At 38.3% G+C, this 24,922-nt stretch overlaps 1 protein-coding gene across 3 annotated transcripts; it reads left to right on the top strand.

Annotated features, from left to right (window-relative positions):
• Positions 1-540: 540 nt before the first annotated feature.
• On the top strand, positions 541-8,796 carry KUP3 (K+ uptake transporter 3). 3 transcript variants are annotated; one of them, XM_079056628.1, is made up of 12 exons: positions 541-640; positions 768-810; positions 1,707-1,771; positions 2,070-2,307; positions 3,200-3,442; positions 4,044-4,100; positions 4,344-4,604; positions 4,822-4,874; positions 5,185-5,299; positions 5,380-5,634; positions 6,223-6,901; positions 8,300-8,796. In XM_079056628.1, exons 3-12 carry the CDS (start codon positions 1,721-1,723, stop codon positions 8,691-8,693), a joined length of 2,346 nt encoding a protein of 781 aa, XP_078912754.1. In that variant the 5' UTR covers positions 541-640; positions 768-810; positions 1,707-1,720; the 3' UTR covers positions 8,694-8,796. The 3 variants fall into 3 exon arrangements, with proteins under 3 accessions (XP_078912754.1, XP_078912755.1, XP_078912753.1); XM_079056629.1 differs by lacking the exon at positions 1,707-1,771 and having other exon boundaries at positions 542-640; XM_079056627.1 differs by lacking the exon at positions 541-640 and having other exon boundaries at positions 670-810.
• Positions 8,797-24,922: the final 16,126 nt, after the last annotated feature.

Genomic DNA, 24,922 nt, shown 5'->3' with positions numbered 1-24,922 from the left:
GGAGGTATGTGAGAAATTTAATGATTTTGGGCGATATATGAGAAATCATTACTAGTTTGGTGGGTGTTTTTGTGATAATAAAGTAGGAAATAAGGATGATAAAACATGATTGGTATAAGTTTTAACAAAAGACTGAAATACATAATCCAACTTTGGAAACCAAACTCGACTCCGGAATATGATGTTATTGAGATTTGAGAAAGTGATTATTTTGCAAAACTACAAAAGAAAATTAGTTAGTTTTTATTAAAAATCTTGTTTGTAAAATTAGTTTAATCAATAACCGTAGATTGTACTATCCTTTCAACTAATAAAGATTTTTACCAAAACGCCCTCAACTTCGATGAATCTACTCAACCAAACTATTTTCAAATGCCAAAACTAGCCCTCAGGCTCAACGGATGATATTGTAGTCCAATAATATAATGCTATTGCTATCTGTTTCAGAATAAAAAACGCCAAAAACGTCATTTAACTCAACAGATGATATTCTAGTCTAATAATGTTTTTTGTAGCTTATTAATTGAAAGGACAAAAACACCCTCAACATATTCTCAAATTACCAAAACTAGCCCTGTCCCCTTTCTCCTTCCCTTGCTCGATCTGGTCTTTTTTCCATCTACGATTCTCACTGGATTAGGTTCACTTCTTTCTCCCTCCCTCATCTCTCTCACACTCAAACACAAACACACACACACACACAAACACATAAGCACAGTCTTCTGTATTTCGTATATTATATTTAATTTCTCTGTTTGTCTAACCAGAAATCAAGAATCAGTACGTCGCTTTGCTCATCAACAAATCCAGGTTTCCTTCACGACATCCCTCTCTCTTTCTCTCACACTCGTTAGTTCATTATTTTCGTTAATTTTGTGGTATTCATAGTACATGAATTATAACCATACGGCAATTTGATTATTTGATTAGGAACGAAAACCCACCAGTTTAATCAACCAAAAAAATTAGTTTTATTTGTATATTAATTGCAAATTCATGTGTTATTTCTTCGAAATTATAGCCAGCTTCACTTAGTTTCAATATATTTATAAAATTGTTAATTAATAGTACCTTGATCAATAGATTTGACGATAGATGTAGTTCGATAGTTTTTGGGGTTTACTTAGTGCTCTGTCTATGGCAAAGTATGCTTACAGCTCATGAACATGCCTTGAGTTTTGCTTAAGTTCAATATTATCATCGTTTCTGATGTTTTAGTCATCTTTTTGGTTGCAAAATTAATGATTCTTCCCCAGAAAATATGCATTCCTTTTCAGTTTTCATATGATAATGTATGGTAATTACTAATTATTGCTTACGTTTCTATTTCCTGCAGTTATTTTTTGTGCAGATGATACCTCCATTTGATGTTGAAAGATAATATAAACTACATAAAATGCTTACATACACTTATCCGATGAATCATGCTTATTTGTTTAGTGAATTGTTAATTATATATTCATACCTCAAGATGTATATGTATGTGTGTGTAGACTAGTTCTATGACAGTGACTTAAGGCCTTACTTTTTTTTTTTTCAGTTGAAAAAAAGTGCTGAATAGATATTTAATGTATGTTTGTAGGAAGTCCTGTATGAACAAAGACTTTTTCTTTTTTGGATCGAATAAACTGAATAAATATTATAAACTGAATTTGTAAATTTCAACTTTTTTTTTAAAAAAAAAAGAACTTTTTTAATTGTTGCAGGCAGGTTTCGGCCAATGCCGATGGAGCCAGAATCTGGCACCTTAAATTATCGAAATCGTTCTCAGGTTTCTTACAATTTTTATTTTTTTATTTTTGAGTTTCTACTAAATACATATTATGTGATTGTTGAGATAAATATGAAATTACATACATATCCCTAGCTTTAACCAACTCATTATCTGAAAAACTTATTACATGAATCTAATTCTTATTATTCAATTCGTAATAAGTAGCTAAAAAGTGCACATCCAAACACATGATTTCTACAAATCTATAACATTCAAAATTCTTTCTCTATATCATAGTAATCTTTGATTTCTTTTATGTTTTTCTTTTTAAAGCTCACAATTTGGTATATTGCAGTTTTTCTTGACTTTATCCCGGAATTTATTGTTGGCATATCAAAGCTTTGGGGTGGTATATGGAGATTTGGGCACTTCACCTCTTTATGTCTATAAAAGCATATTTATTGGCAATTTGATGGATTATCAAACCCCAGAAGTGATATTTGGGGCATTTTCCTTGATATTTTGGACCTTGACTCTAATCCCTTTGCTAAAATATGTTTTTATCATATTGAGTGCTGATGATAATGGTGAAGGTGAGTAAAATATAGTCCCACACTTTTAAATTTGCTTACTTATTTCATCTCTATTGCCCCGTTTGTTACATGGGACATGACTGGACAAGCTTTTTGACGAGGGCGTTTATGTCTTTTTCACAAACGGGAGATATCCAATGCATGCCAGACGCTCTACAAGGCGTCCTCCACAAGGGCTATTTTCCATGACGAGGGCATTTATGTCTTTTTCACAAATGAGAGATCCAGAGTGAGTCTGTGTCCCACTTTTTTTAGGTGGAACCAAAGATTAACTTTTTTGTCCCATTGACATCAGTCCTAGTCAACAAGTCTTTATTAAATTTTTTGCACAAATGATCAGGATGAGGAGGGCATTTATGTCTTTTGCGCAAATGAGAGATCAAGAGTGAGTTTGTGTCCCACTTTTTTGGGTGGAACCAAAGGTTAAATTTTTTGTCCCATTGACATCAGTCCAAGTCAACAAGTCTTTATTAAATTTTTTGCACAAATGATCAAAATGAGGAGGGCATTTACGTCTTTTGTGCAAATGAGAGATCGAGAGTGAGTCTGCGTCCCACTTTTTTGGGTGGAACCAAAGACTAAATTTTTTTTCCCACTGACATTAGTCCAAGTCAACAAAGCTTTGTGGAAAAGCTTACTAGGGCTATTTTCGATGATTAGGATAAGAAGGGCATTTATGTCTTTTGGTAAACAAGAGATCGAGAGTGAGTTCTTCTGTTCGTGTCTCACCTTTTTCGGTGGAACAAAAAGTTAATTTTTTTTCTTGCATTGATATCACCAAACACAGTACAACCTGTTCTGTTCTGTTTTGTCCTGTATAACAAACAAAACGGGGCCTATGCTACTAAAAATATGATGTGGTGAATGCTGAATTTAAGCTTTTTTCATTCAGGTGGGACCATTGCTCTTTACTCATTACTCTGTAGGCATGCTAAGTTTAGTTTGCTTCCAAATCAACAAGCAGCTGATGAGGAGTTGACTTCTTACAAATATGGTCCTTCACAGCCTCCATCATCTTCACCATTGAAGAGGTTTTTGGAGAAACATAAAAAGTTACGAACATCTTTACTTGTTATTGTTCTTTTAGGAGCTTCCATGGTTATTGGTGATGGTGTCATTACTCCTGCTATTTCTGGTAAGTGCTATTTGTAAGTTTTCAACTTGTTACTTGCTGATGTGGCATTAGTTGAATGCTTATTTATCTAACAATGTTTCATTTTTTAACCTATGAAACAATATTTCACTTTTTTACCAGTTTATGCAACTGATATGGATTATGCAACCATTTTTCAATAGTTTAAGCATCACATCTTTTGGTTCTAAAACAAAATATCGTATTATATATTGAATAAAAAACCATTTTTTGTTGCAGAAATTTGGAAAAAGGTGGAATGTTGTTACATAAATGCACGTTTAATCCTATATTTTTTATAGAGAAGTTGATAAAACCTCTATATTTGACTCTTTAAACCCAAAATTGGCAAAACTCAGCGGTTTCTCAAATAAACACCCTTTTGCAGAATCTAGGGTCTAGCTCAATTAGCCAAAATATCTAAAAATAGTTTTCAATGATGATGAAGTAAAGATATCTTGTGGACTAAAAGTCCAATAAATATCGATTAACACTTCTACAAAAGGAAATGTTGCATCAATTTTATGACATCCAAAAAGGGATATTATTACATTTTCTTTTTTTGAAAAAGGGATTAATACATATGGTGTATATGGTGTTGCAGTTATGTCAGCAGTATCAGGGCTTCAAATTGAAGGTGTTGGACTAGAGCTAACTAATGGTAACTATGTTCTACAGATTAAATTTCCTTTCTTATTTTTCAGTAAAAAATTGTTCATTGTAATTCAAATACAAAAAATTCACACGATTTATGAAAAACAAGCTGTTACTTTTATCCTCACTGCTATTGTTATTGTTATTTGTTACTATTATTGTTGTCTTTATTGGTATTGTTTAGATGTAAATGGAAAATATTGGAATTTTGGGTGTTAATCTTTTTGGAAATTTGAATTTGTTTTTGTAGGGTCAGTTCTATTATTAGCATGTGTCCTATTGATTGGGTTGTTTGCTCTACAACACACGGGTACTCAACGAGTGGCAATTGTGTTTGCTCCAATTGTTATTATATGGTTGCTTTCAATATTTGGAATTGGATTATATAATATCATACATTGGAACCCTAAGATCATATATGCATTGTCTCCACATTATATAATCACATTCTTTAGACACACTGGTAAAGATGGCTGGTTGGCCCTTGGAGGTGTTCTTCTCTCCATAACAGGTATTTTAAACTAAATATTTTACTTCATTTTGCTTTCAAATTTCAGATTTTAGGCCAAATGAATTTGATTTCTTCTATTTTTTAATTCTGTCTGGATAGATATTGTTTGAAAAATAGGGTTAAATGCTCTTTTCATTTTCTATATATATATTTTTTGTAAACATGGTATGACTATAGGTGATTGCAATTTCATTACTATTATCTCCATGTTTTTCAGGTACTGAAGCTATGTTTGCAGATCTTGGCCATTTCACTGCCTTCTCAATGAGGGTAACATTGTACTTTCAAGTTTTTTCTTGTTAGAACATTATACTTTGAAAAATTCTACTCTATTATATTTATAGCAGTGAAATTACTCTTTATTTTAATGAATTTACTACTGTATATAATTATAGAAATGAAAGTAAGATTCTATAAGTATAACAAACAGCTATTTCTTGCATTTAACCCCAACCGAAGTACATTTATACAATTAGGTAACATTTTTCTTCAAAGTACAATGTTGTAATTAAAAATAGAAAAGAAATTTATGCTATCTTGTTTTGGTAATTCTAACACTTACTTATTTATGTAAATGCAGCTTGCATTTGCCATTGTTGTATACCCATGTTTAGTCATACAATACATGGGCCAGGCTGCTTATTTGTCTAAAAACGTTACTTCCATTCCTGACAGTTTCTATAAATCTGTACCTGGTTAGTCTCATTCAAATTACCAAATTGCCCCTGGGCTACGTTTGTTATTTAGCATCCTCTGTTGTGTTGTTGTCTTGCAGAAGCTTTGTTTTGGCCGATGTTTGTTATTGCTACCCTGGCATCTGTTGTAGGGAGTCAAGCTATCATTTCAGCTACTTTTTCGATTGTGAAACAATGCAATGCCCTTGGTTGTTTTCCCAGGGTTAAAATCGTCCATACATCAAAACATATGTTTGGTCAGATTTATATCCCGGAAATTAATTGGATCCTTATGGTTCTTACTCTTTTGGTCGCTGTGGGATTCCAGGACACTACTCTAGTTGGCCATGCTTATGGTAAGTAACATTTAGTATTTGTTAGGGCGGAATTGGAATTCCAGATTCCATTCCCGTCGGAATCTGTTGTATACCATATTTGATGGATTTCACCATCCCGAGTGGAGAGTGGAAGGATTCTAAGGAATCCAATTCCATTCTTCCTTTTTTTTTTATTTATTTATTAAAAGACTAAAGTACCCTTTTGGAGAAACATTCTGGCTTTGTTTCTCATCATCTGATTGAATCCAATGGAATTGTAATTCGAGATTCCATTCCATGGCGTGTTTGTTGCCAAATGGAAAAGTTTCAATCCAATTCCGTCGGAATCCTTCAAATTCCACATTTGATTGATTTCACCATCCTTAGAGGATTTCCGAATTCGATTCCGTTCTTTTTTACAAAATGACCAAATTACCCTTGTTACATAAATAAAGATTTGAATCCAATTATCTATATATCAACAATAAACAAAAAACAAACCTTGAGAGTATAACATAAAATTTTAGGAGTTATTTACTTTTGATCACTAAATTCATTTCATGATTCCTTCATATTCCAAATTTCCAATTCCTTATTTCTCTGATACTTCAGTTGTTTAATTTTCAGGCATTGCATGCATGACAGTTATGTTCATCACAACTTTTCTCATGGCACTCGTGATAATCTTTGTGTGGCAAAAAAACATTATATTTTCCACAACATTCCTTATATTCTTTTGGTTCATAGAAGCAATCTTCCTCTCATCTGCACTAACAAAAGTCCCTCAAGGAGGATGGGTCTCTCTCCTAATAGCCCTAGTCTTCATAATCATAATGTACATCTGGCATTATGGCACCCGTAAAAAGTACAACAATGACCTTCACAATAAAGTTTCCTTAAAATGGCTTCTTGGGCTGGGCCCCACTTTGGGAATTGTTCGTGTGCCTGGAATCGGCCTCATTTACTCTGAACTTGCCACGGGTGTCCCTTCCATTTTCTCTCATTTTGTCACGAATCTGCCCGCTTTTCACAATGTGTTGGTGTTTGTGTGTGTGAAACATGTTCCTGTGCCTTTTGTGCTGCCCGAAGAACGGTTTTTGATCGGGCGGATCTGCCCGAGACCTTATCGGATGTATAGGTGTATTGTGAGATACGGGTATAAAGATATTCAGAGAGATGATGGGAATTTTGAGAATCAGTTGATTCAAAGTATTGCAGAGTTTATACAAATGGAGGCTGTGGAACCACAGTTGTCCACCTCTGAGAACACCTCCTTTGATGGTCGAATGGCAGTTATTAGCACCAGGTTAGTTTTTTTTTTTTTTTTTTTTTTTTTTTTTACAAGAAATAGCAACGTACTTTCATTTAATTTCATAAAAGACCTTATATTTTATGTTTTTTTTTTTTTTTTTTTTTTTTTTTTTTTTTTTTTTGCGGATTAAATCTCATCTTTATCATTTTCATGAAAAAGACGTTATATTTTTTCATTTTTTACGAAAAAAGCTCCCAACCATCTAAATGTTTCCAAATAAATCGTCAACTTTTTTCGTTTTTCCTGAAAAAACCCTCACATTTTACAATGTTTTTTTTGGAGAAAAAGGACTAAAAGGGTCAGATCGGAAAATATGAAAAAATGCAAAGTTTTTTTCATGAAAAAATAATGTTGAGGTTTAATCCCGAAAAAAACACAAAATATAAGGTCTTTTGTGAGATTAACCTTTTTTTTAATTTTTTTTTCGAAAAGAACCCTAAATCTTCTAACTGTTTCTGAAAAAACCTCAACTTTTTTAGTTTTTTTCGAAAAAGCTCGCATTTTACAAGTTTTTTTTTGGAAAAAAATGAGTAAAAGGGCCGGATGGAAAAAAATGAAAAAAATACAAGGTCTTTTTCAGGAAAAAAATAAAGTTGAGGTTTAATCCGAAAAATACACGAAATATAAGGTCTATTATGAAAAATTTACCGTGTGTTATCCAAGTTCAAGGCAATTTTCACTGCTGTAATTGAGTAGATTTTTCAAAGTACAATGTCCTAATAAGAAAAAAAATGAAAGTACAATGTCCTAATAAGAAAAAATTGAAAGTACAGTGCTATGATTGGATAGAATTTTGAAACTACAATGTGCTAATAAGAAAGAAATGAAAGTACAATGCTGTAATTGGATAGAATTTTCAAAGTACAGTGTGCTAATTAGAAACAAAATTGAAAGTATAATGCTATAATTGGGTAGATTTTATAAAGCACAATGCCTTAATAAGAAAAAATATAGTAGAAAAAATGAAATTAAGATGTTATAATGAACATATAATTGGAAGTTTTGACAATGAAAAAGTCAAACATAGACTGTTTTTGTAACTATCGTCAATGGGAAAAAACTTGCAACTTTTTGTTCCCACCCAAAAAGTTGGGAAATGGACTCACTCTCAACCCCTAGTCTATGAAAAAGACATAAATACCCTCATCATCTAAAATAGCCCTAGAAATCTTGTCTAGTCACGTCCTTGTAACAAGGTAACAAGAAGAAATAAAAAATCGACTCACTTATACCATTGCTTCATTTTTTCTTATTATAGCAGTAAAAATTGCTTAGTATTTGGATAATAACGAATTTGCTATACAATGAAAGTAGGATATGCTATATAATTAACAAACCAACAAAACTACATTTCTATAATCTCTCACTATTCTCAACCATTAAAAATCCTAGATCAAACGCGACATTAATGGTCTCGGATCAACTCGACTCCTCCTCCATACAAAGTAGCAAATCTTTGATGCTACAACGGTTAAGATCCGAATTCGATGACGAAAACCCGCAAATCCGCCGCCGCCAAGTGCGGTTCCAACTGCCGCCCGCCGGTCCGGTGATGGATGCCGCCGTGAAAGACGAGCTTTTGCAGTTGATTCAGGCGAAAGAGGCCGGCGTTGCATATATCATGGGACACTCGTATGTTAAGGCGCGTAGATCCTCTTCTTACTTGAAGAAACTCGTGATTGATATTGGATATTCGTTTCTTCGTAAAAATTGTAGGGGGCCCGCAGTCGCACTTCATATTCCTCATATAAGTTTGATTGAAGTTGGGATGATATATTATGTTTAGGATATGTTGTTGGTATTGCTTGCTTTTTATTTGTTTGTAAGCAATAATATGGAATTATATTTGTATGGATTTTTCTTGAATTTTTAACAAAGTATTTTGGTAATTGTATCCCAACCATGAACCCGTGCTTTTATGTATTGTTCGTGAAAAAAGGATAAATGATCTCTAGGCTCTAACTCATAATGTTAAAAAAATTGTTTAATCCAACCCATTTTGTTGCTTGTGTAAGAAGTAGCTGAAAGTTGGTTTGAGATCTTTAATGAGGGTTTATTTATTTTTTAATTTTTTCGAAAACTATTTATATGAAGTCACATATTGAGGACCCTAACTTCAATTTTAAATGCTCTTAATTCCTGAAATTCTATTTGTCACTTAATTTGTGTGTATGTGTGTGTGAGCGCACTGTTTAAACTCCAATCGCTTTAAGTCTATATAGTGATTAATATGCGCTTCATTATAGATATATTACACAGGTAATTATAAAATTTTTCATTTAACAAATCTTTTTTTTTTTTTTTTTGTTGTTCCATATAAAATAACTATCAATTTTGCAATGTGCAGCTGTGAATTGCGAAATAACTCTAAGCTTTATTTAAAGAACACTTACCTAGTTAGCAATCGATTTATGCAATAACCTCGTAAGTGCAAATTTTAATTTTGTTTAATTGTTTGAAGTTATTCCATTTTATTCATATGCTTGGTCATGGTAGAGGTTTCACTATTTATAGTTTTAGCTGAAGGTTTTTATTTAATTATTATTTGTATTTTTTTTTTTTGCAAATTAAGAGATTTACAATTGCGAATTAAGCTTAATGTCCTTTTAGGGAGATTTTATGAGGGTTTCTCAAAGTTATATATAATTTCACATGTTTAGTACATGTATTTCTATTCCGTGAATGTTCTAAAGTCTAAACTAAAAAGTATCAATTTTACAATTTAGGGAAATTATACAATCGGGTTTCTCTTTTGAAAAAAAAAATTGTACAATCGGGTGTGCAACTTAGAAATTGTGAGTTACGAAATGACCATTTCAATTGTTTTACCGGTTTAGGGTTTTTTTTGATGTCCAAAACTCTTATTTCCACAATGACAGATGATGTGCGCCATAGCTTCAGGATTGGCTAACTACCTTTTGGTTCTATTAGGTTTAGTATTTTTCCATGATGACAATCTTACCCAAAAAGTTACCCGAGCCTATCAATATTACAATACAACATGGGCTAAACTAATGAGCTAAATAATGAAAAGTACATAGTGTACAACATTAATACGCCCTTTTAGTTTGACTGGGAGATAGAGAACGAATGTTCAAATTGGATCAAAAATCTATGCACAAAGATGATGGAATCCCATTCATAAAGATGTCAGCGTACTGATGAACAAAGGGTACTTGTAGAACTTGAATATGGCCAGTGACAACTTTGTGTCCGATAAAGTGTATGTCCATCTCAATATGTTTCTTCCTATGGTTCTGAACTGGATTATTGAAGAGGTAAAAGACATTGACATTGTCGCAATAAACATAAGGTTTTTTTTGAGAGGGGAGTGAAGCTTGCGAAGAAGATTATGTAGCCAACATGTCTTGACTACGACATCAATATCACCTCTATTGCTTCATGTGACATGGGGTAGTTTTTCTATGTTTTTCTTTCGATGGTTTTTGTTTTTTCATTCTTTCTTTTTTCCTTTTCAACTAAATTTTCAAGTGGGTTTCTTGTTCAACTTCCCCAGTTGATTCATCAACATATGGAGTTTTTGTTTGAATCAGTGGTTCTGATTTTCTTGTCCAAATATATTTTCTTATGGGATTCACTAACTGTAACACCCTGTTTCGAGTCGTTCCATAGTTCGGGGCCGTGTCCCGAAGATCAATTATCATAAGGCTTCGGGCCTTGGGGAAGGAGAGGTTTAGACCCATTTGGATGTGGGTAATGTAGATTATGTGATCCAAGAGTTTGGTTAGTGCTTTGGAGCCCAAGGGTATAATGGAAAAAGTGGTGTTTCAGACTTCTTTTATGAATTAAGGATTTTAGTTCGATGTGTTTTAAGTTAAAAGTAATTAGATAGGGTTGTAGAGCTCCTGTCCTCAATACCTTTCCGTGGATATAAAGATCATCGAAATCGGAGTTGAAACGAAGAAGTTATGACCATTTGAAGTTAGGACAGTTTTGGGTTAAGCCGCGTACGCTGGGCGTACGAGGTAGTACACTGGGCGTACTAGGGTATCCCTGAGTACTTTGGGCATACCAGGAGTACGCTGGGCGTACGCGATTAGTGCCCAAACCCTATTTTCGTGGTTTGAGCCTTATTTAAGCTTCTTAACTTCCCCAAACCCATTCCATTCTCAGCCTCCACCTCTCTAACACCCTCCCTTGAAACCCTAACCCTAGTTTGAGCCCTGTGAGCAAAAAAAGGTGTTTTTAAGTGTTTTGGAGTGTTCTTGGTGCATCTTGGAGAAGGAGCTCATTGGAGAAGTGTTGATTGCAATGGAGATTGTAGATCCAAACTTTGTTAACCTTGATCTTTCTTCTAGAGGTATAAAGCTTGAATCTTAATGATGCATTTGTTAGATCTAGCTAGTTTTGGGTCTTATAACTTATAAGCATTTGGTCACTTTAGTGCATAAAGTTTAGATCTTGAAAGTTTGTGACCTTGTTATGGATAAAGTTGGAAATTTTATCCATCTAAACATCATATTGATTCAGATATGAAGGTTGGAGACTTTGACTTAATGGATTAAGTTGAAAAAGATGCACTTTTGGTCCCTTGGAGACTTAAAGACTAGAATAGGGGGTGTAATGCGTGCAATCAGCCGAGCTCAAGTAAGTGATTCCCATAATACCCGGACATGTTTGTTATGATATATGTTATGAGAATTGGATGATAGAATAAGGCTAAGGATTTGCTCAGGATTTCATGATTAGGAGAGATTCCTTTATATGCCTATTGTTTGAGATTTTAGAATTGCATGCTAGTATGGATTTCAGATGATTGGGATAGAATGGGCTGATTTGGTGATGCGCTCGTTAGTTTTTTCGATGCCCGAATGCTGCATGCTTTGTGCTTTGTGGGTGTAACACCCGGTTCCTGGTACACATTTAGTTCCAAGTATTATTGTATTTTACCCTGGGACTCGACGAGTTGAAGGCCTAACTCGTCGAGTCGACACGACTTTGCGCGCGGATTTTAAGTGACCTACTCGACGAGTCGGGAGACCGACACGACGAGTAGGAGCTGTCTGGACAAAACCCTAATATTTAGGGTTTGCACCCTATTTAAACAACTTAACTCGTCCCAAACCAGCCTCCATCGCCCCTCTCACTTCCAGAAAACCCTAACTCGAAACCCTAGCCCTTATTGTGTGTTCTTGAGCCTTTTGGTGCCTTTTGTGTGTGTGTTTGAAGTTGAAGGAAGTAGTGGAAGCTTGGGAGTTCTTGAAGAAGCAAGTGGATCCAGAGATTTTGCTCCATTTCTAGTTCATTCAAGGTAAAAAGCTTGAACCTTGACTTATCATTTGATAGATCTCCTTTAAGACTTGGATATTGCCATTTTTGGGATATTTCTAAGCCACCTTTGGGTTTGGATCATATTGTGTTGTGTTAGCTTCAGATCTGGAACCATTGAGGGTTCCCATGGCATAAAGGTACCAACTTTATGGCCATAGGAAGCCCATGCATCTTATAAACCCCATTTTATAGCCTTTTGAGCCAAAAAACCCCATGCATGGACATCAAGTTCGTAGCTTTACGTATAAAAGGGACCCTAGGAGGCCAGATCTATGATTTGGATGCATTAAGACCCAATATAATCGACTGTATAGTCTTGGACAAAGAGGGACTCGGCGAGTCATTTGGGTGACTTGCCGAGTCGGGACGCTTTTTCCCCCAAAACGTCTTCTGGAAATGGTTTTGGTTGTGTAGAAGGAACACTCAGCCTGCTAGGGGTTTCTCTTGGACATGGAAATCATAGGAATCGGCGAGTGTATGAACAGACTCGGCGAGTCCAAGGCAATCTCCCAACCCATGAAGACGAACTCGACGAGTTGTTCATACAACTCGGCGAGTCATAGACTGAACACGTTCATATGAGGGAGATGAAATCAACGAGTTCAATGGGAACTCGGCGAGTCGGTCGAAGATGGTCCCGATATTATGGTTGAAGAGGGACCCGTTGAGTTGTTGCTAGACTCGGCGAGTAGAGTCGGGAGTTGGATCATTTTAGAGGAATAGTGTCACACCCCCAAACCAAGGATGGCGGAAACGTCCGGGGGTGGAGGACTTCATGTATAGTATCACAACAACGAGTATAATAGTGCTCAAAGTAAATACAGCCATCATAAATATAATTGAAAAAAAATTATACCAAAGTATATGTTTACATGTTTCAAATCAATTACATTATGATGACAAAATGAACTGTTTGACGATTTAACGTCCCATCCTCAAAATGCTGTTGATTTCATGTTCACTGATTTCTTGAGAATACAAGTAGGTTTGAAAAAGTGTCAACAATTAAGTTGGTGAGTTCATAAGAGCTTTGTTTGAGGAAGAAACCGTTTTCCTTGTAAAAGCGATAAAGTATGTTTTCCAGAAAATCCAATATTTTCTTAGTTAAGTGTGTAATGAATGCTTCTATGTTATGCGATAATGTACCCTAGAAGGACCCATGGATTCCTTCTATGATCACTCAGCGTATATAAGTTATATAAAATTTGAGTTAAATAAACCGTTGAAGTCTAACAATTCTAGACGAAATGTAGTTTTAATAGAAATATGTTTCCAAAGAAAATCCAATATTTTCCTTATAAAAGTGATGTGTTATCTTAAATCCCAAGATCGAAAGTGTACAGTACTTTATAAAAGTGATGTGATGTCTTAAATCCCAAGACCGAAAGTGTATAGTACTTTATAAAAGTGATGTGTTGTCTTAAATCCCAAGACCGAAAGTGTACAGTACTTTATAAAAGTAATGTGTTGTCTTAAATCCCAAGACCGAAAGTGTACAGTACTATCCATACTTATTGATATAAAAAGTGATTTTAAATCGACATAAAACCCTTTTTGATTTGAGAAAAATCCCGTAAAATTTATCTGTTGTTAACTCCCTATGTGAGTCGCTATAACCATACTATGACTATGAACCTGCCACGACGTTTCTCAGGCTTGAAAAAGATAATGACACTTATCACCTCAGACCTGCCGGTCTAGCTGTAGCTAGCAGCTCAGGTGTGGTTTGTCAAACCAATATAGATCTATACACAACTATCACGTTCTCCCTACAAGAGACTCTGGTTATAACTACCAGGAATTTTAACCTGTACTCTAGGAGTACTAAGAGGAATGTCTCACAATTTACGTTAACAAGTTTACGTGTGGTGTGCGTGAGTGTAAAACCTTTTTCTGTGGGAATAAAACCTTCCGAACTATGTTTGTTATGTTAATGGAATCATAAACTATACCTATTATAGTTTATCATATAATATATGAAAAACCCATTTGTTTTGAGAGTGACACCTTTTTCATGTGGTAAAAATCCATAAACTATACTTATTGTAGTTTATTATATGCGTTCGAGATGAATGAAAAAATCTTATCATGAATGACTAAAATTTCAGTTTATGATGATAAACTAACAACAAATACATTCAATATTTAGAACTTATTGTTATACACTTTGCTCAACATAATACAAAGTGTTATGAAAGTTATAAGCTCTTAACTAGTTTCTAACCGTCCTGCACTATTTTAGAAAAATCATAGAAAAATTATACGAAGTCGAAAACTGAATCCGTAAGTTCTGAGAGTTCAAAAAATGTGTCTAGTTTATTCATAATTTTTTTTTATGATTTTTAGAATTCTTTAACTCGTGTTAAAATGTTCATATTCACAGACTGGTCCGAATTCGTTTCTGAAATGATAGACAGTTTTGTAAAAATCACCATAAATTGTAGAAAAATCGTATGGAGATGTGCAAGTAGTCATTTTAAAGGTATTTACCTGACCTATTTGAATATTAAACAGTTTTGAAAGATATTAAGTTTAAGATAGTCAAAATAGTCCGTGAATAAGACTCAACTTTTCTGATGAAAGCTGTTGTTTGAGTTTAGTTGTGTTCTTGGTGTTTTAACTTGTATTCCCCCCGCTAAAACTTGAAGAAAACATGAAAATGTAGGGGTATGAACTCACCTTGAGTGATTTCAGTAGATGGATGATGGAGAAAAGAAGTGTTCAACTCAAGAACACTTGGGAGATGCTTGAAGATTTGAAGATCTAACAACAAATATGACGATATTTGTGTAAGCAATCTATGATTTGGATGAAGGATAGTAGAATATCTAAGTGTAGGAGGAAGATACTTACCAAATGTAGAAGAAAAGCTTGGAGAATAGCCTTGAATCTCGAAATCTAGAGAGAGGGAGTGAGAGAGAATGAAGTTTGTCACTTGGAGGAAAATGAGAGTAATGTGAGGAGAGAGGAGGGCTTTCCAGCTCTTGACCAAGTGTGTGGCTGAAAAATGGTGGCAAAAGTACTATGGAATGACTAGGTATGGTGGAAGGACAAGGGGTTGTACTATGAAGGTATGGGGAGGTTGCTTGTGTCCTTGTCCAAAGGATAAGTCAACACACCACCTAAATATCTCACTAAATAGATTTTATTATAGGCAATGATTTTCCTCAAAATATGATTAAAATATGAATATTTAGGGTTTTATATGTCAAAATACGAGTTTGGGTGAAAATCCCACGTTAAAATAATTAAAAACGGGCTTAAAATGGAGTCGTGGTCGAAAACCGGGCAAAAAGGCGAAAATCCGAAATTGGGGCCGAAGGTCGCGAAGGCTTGGTCTTAGCAGCACTAGAACCCAAGGTAGAAGAGGAACCGAGAGTGGGGGTTCGGCTGCGCAGGGTCGCCTCTCGGACCGAATGTGAAGTCCTCTCGGACCGAAGGTGGGAAGAGGTGAGCCGAAGGTCAGGTCTCGGTTCAGCATGATCAGGGGACCGAAATAGACCGAACCCTCGGTCCATTTCGGCTGAGAGGGTTTCGGTTCTGATGAGGTTCGGTTCTCAGGAGGTTTCGGTTCCTTAAGGGAGGTTCGGCTCCTTAAGAGGGTTCGGTTCCTAAGAGGGTTCGGCTCCTTAGGAGGGTTCGACTCCTTAAGAGGGTTCGGCTCCTTAAGGCTGTTTTTCGCGTAGACTTCCGTTTTCGAGTAGTTTTCGACTAAATCGAGGGTCGGGATGCCCCGAGTGATTATAAGAAGTTGAGAGAGATTTCGAGAGAGATTTGGGAGAGATTTGACATACTTGGAGAGATTTGGGAGAGATTTCACATACTTGGAGAGATATCTCATTCAGAGAGAGATTTGGGAGAGATTTCACATACTTGGAGAGATTTGGGAGAGATTTAACATTATTAGAGAGATTTCTCATACAGAGAGAGATTTGGGAGAGATTTCACATTCTTGGAGAGATTTCTCATACAGAGAGAGATTTGGGAGAGATTTCACATTCTTGGAGAGATTTCTCATACAGAGAGAGATTTGGGAGAGATTTTACATTCTTGGAGAGATTTCTCATACAGAGAGAGATTTGGGAGAGATTTCACATTCTTGGAGAGATTTCTCATACAGAGAGAGATTTGGGAGAGATTTCACATTCTTGGAGAGATTTCTCTTACTTAGAGAGTTTTGGGAGAGTTAGAGTGAAAGAGATTGGGAAAGACTTCTTTTGTGACCTTTTTGAGTGTTTGGCTTCGCAACGCAAGGTTCTTACACTCTGTTAAGCCTTGTTATGAATGTTATACGCTCTCGAGGGGTATGGAATAATGTTTTATCGAGTAGATTCATCACTTACCCTGATTAGGGTTTAGAATTTCCGAACACGTGAAAACTCTAAGTGATACTTTATTTTAAGATTGCGAGTAGTACAATAAGAATCATAATGGAAACCCTAATATACAAGGGTTAGATGAGTTGACCGGTTTGACTTGTTGACTTTAGTTGACTTTGACTTGGCCAAAAATTGACGGTTGTCACAAATAGGGACTCGACGAGTTGGTAGACCAACTCGGCGAGTCAAGTCAACTGGAGGTTAACTTTGACTAAAGTTGACTTTGACCAGGATTTGGGTTGAACCTTATGGGGTTGTGAGTACGAATTGATAACTTAGTAGAGTTGTCTTGTAGGGATTGAGGAGTCGAGGAAAGTCGATTTTCACGCCGGGGACAGTTCAGACACTACGCGATATTGAGGCGAGTTACCTTCCAAGTAGAGGTAGGTCTACGACCACAATGCCGACCCACCAGCAGAGATTGTTTTTAGATGATTGTCTGTGTGATAATTATCTAGGTTGCTATTACCAGATGTGCTTTATGTGCCAGTATGATATGATGTATGTGATAGCGGTAGTAGGAAGGGGAATAGTCCCCCGCCTCGGTCGTTAGGGCCGAAGGGTAGGTCAGTACCCCAGGAATGCTTGAACGTATGATTATGCCAGTATGATTATGGCAACATGATTACGATAGTATGATTATGATGTGATAGTAGTAGGGGGTGAAATAGTCCCCGCGACCGGGTGAAATAGACCGGAGGGTAGGCAGGCACCCCAGAATGGCCTGACACGGGTAGTCAGCACCCCAGAATGGCTTGACATGGGTAGGTACGGCACCCCAGAATTGCCCGACAACTTGTATGATTGTATAGTATGTGGTATGATGGGGGAACTCACTAAGCTTTGTGCTTACAGTTTTAGTTTTGGTTTCAGGTACCTCTTCATCCAAGGGGAAAGAGCCGGCGGCGTAGCAGCGCATCACACACACACGGTTTCCGCAATGAGTTTTTCGGGATTGTACTCTGATTTATACTACTGTTTGATGTTTTGATTTCGAGACATGTTTATGATGGTTTAGGGATCGATATGATATTGACTATGTTTTCAGTAAACGATTTTATAAATTACTTAATTATAAAAGAAATTTTTGGACTCGAAATTTGGGATGTTACAAGTTGGTATCAGAGCCTTGGTTTGAGGGATTCGGACACACCCTCGGGGGTGTCTGGAATCAAATCGAGGGCTTGAAAGATTTTTACAAAAAAAAAATATAGTTTTCTAAAATCTAAGTTAAGGAATTTTGAGAAAGAACAAGGTGTGTGATGCGTGCGATCGGCTGAGCTCAAGTAAGTTTTCCCCAAGATACCCATACTTGTTATGTTATGCTATATGATATGATTATGAAAACTGCATGCTAGATTAGGGGTAAGGATCTAGGAGGATGCCTTGTATGCCTGCTATATGATATGATTATGAGAACTGCATGCTAGAATAGGGCTAAGGATCTAGGAAGGATGCCTTGTATGCCTGCTGTAGGAGCTTATTGAGCTGTATGTTAGAGCTGATAGTCAGCAGTATGGTAGCCTGAGTAGTTTATGCTTGATTTGGTTACTCAATGTACGGATGCTGCTTGCTTTGTGCTATAGGGGTTCTGGCTAGCTTTAACTAACTAGTAAGCAAATATGTAACAGTATTCGCAAGCTAGTTAGGGAAAGGTGGTAGGGACTCCTAGTGCAGCTGATGGCGGAGAGTAGGTCGGAGGGTGTCCTAGGAAAGCCTAGGATGAGCTTAGTTGGGAAGTTGTAGAAAGGGACTTGGGGAAGTCAAGGCAGTTCTTGAGGAAAGTACGGATAGATGTGGAAGGTAGTATGGGCCCGTACTACTGGAAGCAGAGGATCCGTACTCGAATCAAGGAAGGCTGAGATAGAACCGGGAAACTTGGAGAGTGTGCGAGACCTCTCGAGGATATGTATGATCCTGACGTTTATGTGTTTATTTTTAGTATGGCGATTACGTGACATGGAGCAGGATCTGGGTCAGGATCAGGGTCAGGCTCAGGTGCGGGATCCGAGCAGGTTGATGACGGGTTACGTGAGTTCATCGCATCTGAGATCACTAGAGGTATCCTTGAGTCGACCCCTATCATTTTTGGGTCAATCAAGGAGGGGATTGTTAAGCCGATGGAGGATCGCCTCCGAGCATTCAGGAGTGACTTGGCGACCAGCCAGTTAGGTACGCGCACTCTGTCCTTTAAGGACTTCCGGGGGAGTGGTGCGCCGGACTTTCACAGGGTGAAGGACCCCATTGCTGCCAGGAGATGGATCGCAGACATTGAGTCTGCACAGTTGACGAGCTTTTGCCCGGAGGGGTCGAAGGTTCACTTTGCTGCAGGTTGTTTGAGGGATAGAGCTAGGGATTGGTGGGAGTCAGTCGGTGACTCACTGGGAGCCCCAGCCATCGAGGCTATGACTTGGTCAGATTTCGTGACTAGGTTCAGGGCTGAGTTTGCGCCAGCTGTGGAGCTTCAGCAGCTGGCCAGAGAGTTTCTTGACATGAGACAAACGACTGAGACAGTGGCAGAGATCACTGCCAAGTTCAGGGAGAGGGCCTTGTTGGTACCTCAGTATGCGGGGGATGAGGAGATGCGGAAGACCCGCTACCATGATATGTTGAGGGCTGATATTCGGGAGCATGTCAGCTATTCAGCTTGCCCGACCCTGGAGTCCATGATTGCCAGGGCACGAGAGAGAGAGATTGATTTGGAGCACGTCAAGAAGACGAAGGCAGAGACTGAGCAGGTTACGGGGGTTTCGGGGAAGAAACCCAAGGGATCCGACGTTAGGTCGAAGGGCCAGCCGGGCCAGAGCCGCTACAGGAAATGCGGCAGGCCGCATGAGGGAGCTTGTAGAGTGGGATCATCAGGCTGCTACAAGTGCGGCAAGACAGGGCACTTTGGCAGGGATTGTTGTAACATCCAGAAATTTACAACCAATTTAAACTTTTCCAAAAACAACCCATATTCATTAAGTTATTACAAAAAGGTTTTCAATTCATTTATTATCAGAGTATCCCATAACATCAACATAAAACTGAGGAGCGGTACGATCACGCCTTCGCCTTGCCACGATCTCCTGAAGTACCTGAAACAATACACTGAAACTGTAAGCCCGAAAGCTTAGTGAGTTACCCCCAAGATACCAACCACAATACCATACACATATCATATCATATCATAAACAGAACAACCATGCATATCGAGTCTACAGTGTGACTGGTCCGCCTGCACCAGGCCTTCAGTCCACCCGGTCCACTCTCTCTCCGAGTCTACAGTATGACTGGTTCGCCCGCATCGGGCCTTCAGTCCACCTGGTCCACTCTCTGAGTCTACAGTATGACTGGTCCGCCCGCACCGGGCCTTCAGTCTGTCTGGTCCACTCTCCGAGCCTCGACACGTCTGGTCCGCCCTCTTGGGGCCTTCAGTCTATCCGGACCGCTCGCCGGGCCTTCGGCCTAACCAGTCCGCCCTGGGTATGTTGGCCTACAGCACAAAGCAGGACCCGCCTCAACCCAACCCCAGTCCAACAACCATGTGCACATAAACATATAATCATATAACATCTCACAACTAATCAAACCGATCCAACATATCACATAACATAGCAACATCCTAACCAGGATACCGACCTAACCGGTCACTAGCATATCATCATCCTATATACCAGGATACCGACCTTAACCAGGTCTTTAACGCATACCATCCTAACTACCAGGATGCAAACATAGCAAAGCAATAACATAACAAACGATACCCGGATTTCCATCCGATAAAGGGCCGGCCTTGGTGCCGTAGACCCTGTCAGTATAGTGAGAATAACTCACCTCGCAAATGCCGACTGAAAGGTTAAGATCAGCTGCTCCGATCACCTACACGAACTCCACCACCGAACACTACCAAAGAACCAATTCCATAAATACCAATAATTACCAAAATACCCTTGGAAGTCAAACTGGTCAACCCTTGGTCCAAGTCAAAGTCCTCAGTCAAAGTCAACCTTCCTGGTTGACCCTACTCGCCGAGTCAACCCGTTGACTCGTCGAGTCCCTATGCTCAGAAACTCCAATGCCACGACTCAACTCGCCGAGTCGCCCTAAGACTCGCCGAGTCCAACAAGTTCCGAGTCCCTTCTTGCTCAACTCACCGAGTCATCCCTCGACTCACCGATTCACAGCTCAACCAGAAAAGGTTAGGGTTCCACGACCAGACTCGTCGAGTCCAAGCATAGACTCGCCGAGTCCCATGCAATCTTCAACAGACTCGCCGAGTTGTTCTTCCAACTCGTCGAGTCCATGCACATATTCATACAACTCGTCGAGTGCACCCATGTGACTCGCCGAGTCCAAACGTGACATCTTCATTCAGACGGTTTCAGGCCATTTGATTGCTTCCAATACATAGATCTGGACTCCTAGGGCCAGATTCACACGTAAAGTTTCCAACTTTACGTGCATGCAAGGCTCAACAAGCTCCAACCAAGCTACAAGAAGGTTTTGGGACAAGGGCACTCTCAATCAAGCCCCATGGCCGATGCTTTCTGCCCTCATGGCTCCAATACAACCTAGATCTGAAGTTGCAACTTCAGATCTAACCTGTAAACCCGAAATGGATTACAAGCAAGCTAAAATTCCCAAAACAACAACCAAGAATGGATCTAGAAGGAGAAAACTCAAGGTAACAACTTGCTACCTCAGAAATGTGCCCAAGAAGGAGTAGATTCCGGATCTATAATGATCTCCCGATGCTAGCCTCTTGATCTTCTAACTTTCTCCTCTTAAATTCTTCTTCCAAGCTCAAACTTTAACAATGGAGGCTCACACACACTAATTAGGGTTTCTGGAACTCAAATGGGCAGTAAAGAGGCTGAGGGTGGCTATAATGTGCTTTATATAGGGCACAACTCCCAGAATTAGGGTTTTCTCCCTTCAGTACCAACTCGCCGAGTCCACTTCCGACTCGCCGAGTTGGTCACTTAACACATGGCCAGAATCGCGACTCGACTCGCCGAGTCTATCTATCGACTCGCCGAGTCGACATTCCTTATTCACACTAAGAACCCTGAACTTGCACTTCTGAACTCGGGGTGTTACAATTCTCCCCCACTTAAATTAGGCTTCGTCCTCGAAGCCTGCAACAACACCCCAGACAATACTCCCACAATACAGCTCCTGGTCTCAACCGACCAGGTTCCTCCAACACTACTATCAAACCCTTATAAAGTCCAACTCTTTCTCACAGAGTCACGACAACCGCTTCAAGCCGGCCACCGACTTCTTTCTCTGATAACAACACTTATCAACCAATGATCACCCGATGATACTTCCATCCTTCCAAATCACATAATCACTTGTCTCTTACAAGCTAGATATCACCCTGAACCACCGGGTCCTGACCCGGTACCAACTGCTATCCCTTTCCTCGCTTGGCATAACCTTTATCAAATTCACTTCTGGGACTCATCCCGTTTCCTTTCCGAATCCAACTCTTTTCTTTTCGTGCTGACAGGATGACACATCCTTCAGCTCCTGAGCAACTCCCATGAGCTCTCCTCCGCAATCACATACACATGATGAGCCTGGTCTATATCCTCGGGTTGGAAAAACCCGACACACTGACGATACCACCAGACATCCCTAGGATGAATTACCACTATATACATAACCCATGATCACTCCCATACCTGGATTCCAAGGTCCTACCCTTGCATCCCTTCCGGACTCCTCTGGTTCCATACCACCGGAATTCCTTCCGTGACCTCAACGGACACCCAATCTGGATGTGCTTCCATACCGCTGGCACATTCATAGTGCTCAATAACCATAATTGAAATGCTCTCAATCATCCATTCTCACTACTGCTTTCACTTTCGTGAACCAACACTCCCTCCCGGAGTTACATACCTTTCCCTTTCCTTATCCAAGGAAATCTACTTGAACCCTTTGCCATAACAACAAGTGCCACTGCTCACACCCCACTCTACACTATCCCTTGTAGAGTAACCGCTATTCCATGCATCACATATACTCTGAATCTTATCACAAGGACTATCGTAGTCCATACACCACCTTTTCACTAACATGGTCAATACCCGGGGCCAGACCTACTGTTTGCTACTGCATCGCAACATGCTCAATCCATCTCCTCATAAAGATCTATCAACACGTACAGAGTCTTCAGCATGACTGGACCGCCTTACTAGGCCTTCAGCCAATCTGGACCACTCTCAGAACCTTCAACATGTCTGGACCGCCCTCCAGGACCTTCAGCCTGTCTGGTCCGTTCTCTGAGCCTTCGGCCTGACTGGTACGCCCACTGGCCTTCAGTCTATCCGGACCGCTCAAACTATCATACATCTGTTGGGTTTTGAGCATTCTAACACTCCTATGGTGTACATGCAACCCTATAAACCTTGGATCTATGTTTTCTCTATTATACATGCAAATATTAACTATTCCAAGGTTTCATCCTAACTAGCATATTATGAAGCACCTATACTACAAAGTTCTAGTTAGATGACATACCTTTTGATGTAGCTTGATGTCTTCAAGCTTTAAGAGCTTAGCCCCAATAGTGTGGAAGCCTCAAATGGAATCACAAATCACCAAAACACCTTGGAAGAACTTGAGAGAATATGTATGCACACTAAAATCGGCCCACTCTTATTTTCACACACTTGTGCCAATTTTGTGAGCCAAGGACCCCTTTATATATTATGGAGGATTAGGGTTACATCCATGTAAACCCTAATACCCATGACCTTTCATTTACATAGGATCCATGGGTTAAAAGCTCCATGGACCATCCATGAAAGCTTAGCCCAACCTAAATGAACTTTGCCCATTCCATATATATAAGAGTCTATATTTAATTCTTTCTTTTTGATCACTTAATTAATTCAAAATTAATTCTTGAACAATACTAATTAAATAATATGATTCCATATTAATATATTAGAACTTATAATATATTAATATAAATCATAAATATACTATTCTCAAAAGACTATCCATATAAATTGTGCCGGTGAAGTGCAACCCAAATGGACCATGCCAGGTCGGGTCAAGTACATACGAAATATAGTTATGGACTTAGACATTAATCCAACAGTCTCCCACTTGGATAAGTCTAAAAATATTATTGAGTATGACTTCAAAACCTAACTGGCAATCGTAGCTCTTAAAACCGCTGTCGAACTCTGACCTTGCCGATGAACTCTGACCTTTGTCAATGACTTGTCCATTAGATAAGGGATCATATATTCCTCCATTCTAGATATCATATGGACTGAGACATGGATTATCAATCATTCTCTCTGTCCATTTGTTGTTTCCCGATTTCCGATTTATGATGACTGACTGATTGAACAAATCAAATCAGTCCTGGCTTGGCCAAGCACTCACATGTGTCATCGCTAAATCATCGAGGGGCCCACAGATATCGCTTTTATCCCGAAGGTAAAAGGAATGGGTAAACTTCGACTCATATGACTTGTTCTACTACTTGTTGAATCATACACAAAGGCACGTTTTATAACATCGAGTTACCAAATGCGTTTTCGTGCAATCAATGTATAACCAACTCATAGTAACAACTCATATCTCTAGGTTTGAAGAATATAAGATATTATCGTCTCATGATCACTCGTGATAAAATCCATGAAGTGATTCAAATGAGCGCGGGTTGAATCCAATACTCAGAACTTATGAGCACTCATGAGTGTTGTAGCACCACTTTGTCCACCAACTTGGACCTCTACAAACCAACCCATGACAGTCTTGATTCATATCTACTTCCAACATATGACCGACTGTGGATGGTTTGAATAACTTAATCATTCAGGAAGAGCGACTTAGTTATTCTGGAAGTCAAAACATGCAAACTGAAACACAAGAATAAATGAATCAAATATGGTATCAAACCCTATGAATATAAATAAACACTTTTATTTATCACCATACTGATTACTCATTATTCATTGCTTCGGTTTTATCAACTTTATACTTGAATTAAAAACACTAGTTGTCCCATGCTCCAAGCATGTACACTATGTTTTTCTTAAACAATAGCTTTGCCATACACCAAGTATGCACTCTATGTTTGTCTATGATCCTTACTTTGTGAAATAAACCAATTGAACATAATTTCAATGATTCTAATTTCACACTCCCAAATCCTTATCGAAAAATGTGAGAATTTCAAATTCCTATCATTTATCGAAATCTGTTTAGATTTTAAACTTATATGCACTGACCCTCCTGTAATGAATATGTACAAAGTCACAAAGACTTGTCAACAGTCATTATAAGGTATTCCAATGGAGATCAACTCCATGGAAACTAAGTCTCATAT

Source organism: Lactuca virosa, chromosome 6 (assembly GCF_052849685.1).
Source record: "Lactuca virosa cultivar CGN04683 chromosome 6, Lactuca_virosa_CGN04683_v6, whole genome shotgun sequence".
In the NCBI taxonomy this organism is placed as follows: Eukaryota; Viridiplantae; Streptophyta; class Magnoliopsida; order Asterales; family Asteraceae; genus Lactuca; species Lactuca virosa.
Note: the sequence above shows the minus strand (reverse complement) of the source record. Positions and strands in the feature narration are given on the sequence as shown.

Excerpts from the sequence above, each read along its gene's own strand:
- KUP3 (XM_079056628.1), top strand. The coding sequence starts at position 1,721 with ATGCCGATGGAGCCAGAATCTGGCACCTTAAATTATCGAAATCGTTCT. Across the intron at positions 1,772-2,069 it reads ATTATCGAAATCGTTCTCAG|TTTTTCTTGACTTTATCCCG; the intron begins GTTTCTTACAAT and ends GGTATATTGCAG. Across the intron at positions 4,875-5,184 it reads TCACTGCCTTCTCAATGAGG|CTTGCATTTGCCATTGTTGT; the intron begins GTAACATTGTAC and ends ATGTAAATGCAG.